Here is a 4,800-nt window from a genome sequence, read left to right as displayed (position 1 = left end):
GAATGGAATTCCAAAATCTCTGTAGATGTTCATTGAAATGAAAAATAAACAAACTAAGTTAAAATTTTTTTTAAAAAACCAAAATACCCATATGATTTTTTAAAAGACTTTTTGTTGTAAGTCCATGCTGTAAATGCATTGATAGCTAACACTCTCTAAGTACTATGCTTAGTTTTGTGTACCATTGAGTCAGAATGGATTCATAGATGACCCTGCAGCTAATTTTCAGAGGAAGTAAATCACACAGGAAGAGACTGCTCATCTTTATCCCACAGAGCAGCTGGTGGATTCGAACTGATGCTTTTGAGTTAACAGCGCAACTCCTCACCTCTAAGCCACCAATAGAAACATGTCTATCTGTCTCTCTGAATTATGGTATATTGATCAGATGCAATATTTATCTAGTGTAATCTTTTTTCTTGTGCACTAATTTATTAGGTTTGAAGAGTCAGTGTGACTATTATTACACAGTAACATTTGTAGTAACATTAATAATACTGCCCTTATCAAATTTATGACAGTTTGGGGGCACTTTTAACATTTGGTAAAAACATTGTACTATCATAAATTATTTTCCCCTTCCAAATTTTTGCCTTCATGAATAATTGATTTTTCTGAAAGATAATTAAGATAAATAAGCACTCAACTTTAAGTTATTTCAAGATTAATTGTAAAGCAGGAACTCCCAAGGGCTTTTTGCAGAATATGCTCTGATTGTATTCTGTGAATTAAGATCTTTCTTCACTGGGAATTGAGATGGACTGTTTATGGTTCTTGAGTATTTCCACCAAACCAGCATAAAGAACAGGAATTCTAGAATCATGTTATGGATCTTTGAGAGCTCAAATCACCAGATGATATCATCCTATTTACAGTTAAAGTCATTGAAATAATTGTGAAAGTGTCCATCTCACTTTAGCTCCAAAAATATTGCCAAAGTATAAAGTGGGAAAACAGATATATTTTTCTATGATGGACACACCTGACTACCACAATCCTTTATAGCAAATTATTTGAAAGAAGGTACTAGAATATTGAGGTACTTGCTAATTTCTAGTATTAAGTTGTGCTTGTTGTTGTTGTGTGCCATTGAGGCAGAACCACCTCATAGTTGACCCTCCAGGGGGTTTTCAGAAGAAGCAAATCACATGAGAGGAGATTGTCTGTTGTTCTTCCATTGAACAACTGGTAGATTTGACCCATGTACCTTTGGGTTAGCACTGCAGCTCCTTACCATTAGGTCTCAGAACTCGCTCTAAATTGTGTTTAGTTCTACAATTATTTCCTTGTTATATCACATTGATTATATTTTTCTTCTTTTGTAGGTAACCCATTAACCAAGGATAAGTCAAGTGATCCTCAAGGTGGGTTGCATTGAACATTTGCATAGAAACTTAACTCCTGAGGTGAACTTGAAGGAAGATTTTTATATCATTCAGAACGACACTCTGGAGTCTGTTATGCAAGAGATTTCATGGTTTGCAATTAGCCTCTTCTAATCAAGACTGAAAACATCAGACATGGACTTCTAAGTCATGAAGACTTTGTCATATCTGAACTGTTTTCAACGTGTAAAATTGTACCTGTTGAAGGACTTTGAAAGTGACATCAGAAGAGTTGGTGAACAGTTCGTGATTGTGGGTGATGTCAGAGACAGCTACTTTTTGGGCTCTTGGCATCAGATGTGACTCCTTTTCTTTTTGTTGAAAGCAGTTTCACTCTGACACAGACCTTCTGGCATGGATGTGTTCCTGGGTCCTGTGTTTACTGGCTAATGGGACTGTACATGGCTTTAGTGACATTTCCTTTGTGGATCTTCTCCTTTGGCATGGCATAGACTGAGACAATTTTATTTGTATCTTAATCTTGGAGCTCTGAAAGCCTACATGTTTTAACATCTTGAAATTGCTTTTGTTAAAGGAATGGGAATATATATCCATTACTACTAATTATTGTTGGCAAGTGATAGTTATCTGAATACATCAATCATATACAAATGTGTAGACAAACTGACATGTTTCCCCAAGGCTAACACACTACTGCAACTCTTTGTCAGTTAAATAAGTAGTAGTTAGAACTGGATTATCATTTTCATTATATACTCTTTTGTTCATTTAGAGTTTTCCCTTTCAGATTGTTGGGTTTTTTTCTTTGAAGTGTCATTTTACTTTCATTTTTTTAAATGTTAAAGTTTTCACTTCACAGAAATTATCAGTGAGCAGTCCAGCTATTAATTAGATTGCCTTCATTTTTCAAATTTTCCAGGGGTGCATGTGAGTTTCTGTTTTCTTGGCTTTGGGGTTATTAATTTAGATATCTCATAATTTTTTTGTTTGTCTTTCTAATTCTTTCTTTATGTCTCATTTGAAAATGCTGTACTTTGCTTGTTCCCAATGACTATTTGGATGCTTATTTATTTGTTAAGTCTGTTGTTAGAATAACTTGTTCATTTTCCTTGGCTTCAAACGTATACAGTATTTGTTTATAGTTGTCACCTTTCACAATTTCTTAGGCCAACACAGGCAGTCCCTGAGTTATGACTATCTGGCTTACATAGATTCTCAGTTACAAACCAGCTGCCATAGAGCTGATTACATAAAAAATTTGAGGTCCATAAATAGTTCACAATAATATATGCATTCTACTTTCCTATGTACATCAAAACACTCTTAATTTTACTGTATTACTATGTTAAAGTTGCTTTCCTGTACCTGGAAGTGTTTCCATAATGTTTTAATACATAGAAAAGTACACTGTATACTATCTATTAAGACAAATGGTTGGTTAACTGACATTAATTAAATCAAACACAAATATTCCAACTCATGTATTAAATTCAACTTACAGTTTTAGGAATGGAATTCATTTGAAATCTGGGAGCTGCTGTATTTTGTTCACATTTTTGTAGCCATTTTATTATTTGTACCTTTTAAGTTGTACAAGAAAGTTTTATGAATATTTAAAGGCCTTAAACATGTATGTCTTTTTCCCAAGTTATTACAGAATGTATAATTTTATAATTCTTTTGTTTCACTGGTGATGTGAAGAGAAGGAAGGATGGAAATTGCATAGCTATTGTGTAATAATAGTGCAGAAAACTGTAGTTGTAAGGAATTAAGGGAAGGATTTCTGTTTCACTCATCCTAGATTAGTAGGAAAATGCTTTAGATACAGTTCTTTTAGAACTCCCATCATGGTAGAGAATATGTGGAAATCTGTTGTATTTTAAACATATTGACATGGCCAATTAGGTAGAACATTTCCAACTTGGAGACCTATATTTCCTGGAGAGCTTTGTTCTCATACTGTGGCCATGAAGGTCATTACTCAGACTTGTTTACTGGTTAAAAAAAATGGAAAGTGTAAAATTTGTTAAAAAATGAAACTTGAAGAATATACTTTTGAGATTGAACTAAAGTGTGTTACTCCATCAGTCCAAGGAATGAAATGACTTTTTTACCTCCATTTTAATTATGTATAAAACTAATTAGATGGCCCAAATCTATTTTAAAATGTTTTCCGATTGTATGAAATAATAAAAAAAGAAAAATAAGTTGTGTTGGACAGTCTACGTGAATTAAAAGAGCATTAATTTTTTTCAAACTAAATAGAAATCTGTATTATTTTGAGAAATATAAATTTATTCTTGGTTTGTTTTAAGTTCTAGATCATGTTTCTCATTTTTAAATCTATCCTTTAAAATAACACTGAAAAATTCTGTATTATATACAAGTGTAATAAATGCATATCAATAGAAAAAATAGATGGAACTTCAAATATACTAACTAGATTACCCTCAGTAGATTAATGTTGTATTAAGAAAAGGTGAATAAAATTGGGACATAAAATGGGTTTTTTCATGGTTACATTGGAGAATCTGTTTTCTTGTGTTTTATTCTAAAGGTCCTTTAATTTCTATCCAGCAAGAACTCTGAATTTATGGTGAAGCTGGCATAAATTCATCAACCTTCTTCTAATAAAAATTCACAGCAAATCTTGCATTTGCACATGGTTCCAATATTTGATTTGCTTCATTGTTAAGAAGCAAAAAAAAATTGTTTATACTTGTGCTACTTACCCAAATCTTAACTCTGAGCGTGACAGACATGATACTGTAAGCAATATGAAAAAATATATTTTGCTATGAAAATCATTAAAGATAATGCAGTGCGCACAATTTTTAAATTCATGTTATATGAACACATTCCTAATTAGCCTTAAAAATGAAAAAAATTTAAATAGTTTACGAATCACAAGACATTGCAAAGATATCTGTGTTACCTTTCTCCAGGTTCCCCCAGTCATTACGTCTCACATATCCAAAATATACATAGTGATTTGTTGGTACCTTGTGCATGTGTATGTGTGTGTGTTCTTACACTTTTTATTAACCTGGAAATTTTCCAGTTTGTTAAAATTGTCCAAATTGCAGTTGGAAGATATAGTATATGGGTCAGTAAGTAAGTGAGCAATTACAAAAATAATTCTTTTTAAATATATTATTGTACTCTATGGCAGGATACAAATCCACAACATTTTTGCATTTTTAATATACCTTTGTCACTTTGTTGTTGTTGTTGTTATGTGCCGTTGAGTCACCTGCGACTCATAGAGACCCTATGTACAACAGCCATAAACTCCGCTCTGTCCTGTGCTAATCACACTGTCTCCGACACTCCCCTCCCAATTAACCCAGTCACTGAATCAATCCACCTCATAGAGGGCCTTCCTCTCCTGCGCCGTCCCTCCACCCTCCCAAGCATGATATCCCTCTCTAAGGACCGGTCTCTCCTCACAACA

At 33.3% G+C, this 4,800-nt stretch overlaps 1 protein-coding gene across 1 annotated transcript in view; it reads left to right on the top strand.

Annotated features, from left to right (window-relative positions):
- FAM19A2 (family with sequence similarity 19 (chemokine (C-C motif)-like), member A2) overlaps window positions 1-1,434 on the top strand; it is a 785,110-nt gene extending 783,676 nt beyond the window's left edge. Inside the window, exon 5 of the mRNA XM_006886037.1 lies at window positions 1,326-1,434. Within this exon, the coding sequence (XP_006886099.1) occupies window positions 1,326-1,337 (12 nt within the window). The 3' untranslated portion in view covers window positions 1,338-1,434. The remainder of the gene's footprint in view (window positions 1-1,325) is intronic.
- The last annotated feature ends 3,366 nt before the right edge of the window (window positions 1,435-4,800 follow it).

This window comes from Elephantulus edwardii, unplaced genomic scaffold (genome assembly GCF_000299155.1).
Source record: "Elephantulus edwardii isolate Elephantulus edwardi_28Jun2011 unplaced genomic scaffold, EleEdw1.0 scaffold00047, whole genome shotgun sequence".
In the NCBI taxonomy this organism is placed as follows: domain Eukaryota; kingdom Metazoa; phylum Chordata; class Mammalia; order Macroscelidea; family Macroscelididae; genus Elephantulus; species Elephantulus edwardii.
The sequence above is the reverse complement of the archived record's forward strand: the minus strand, read 5'-3'. Positions and strand labels throughout refer to the sequence as shown.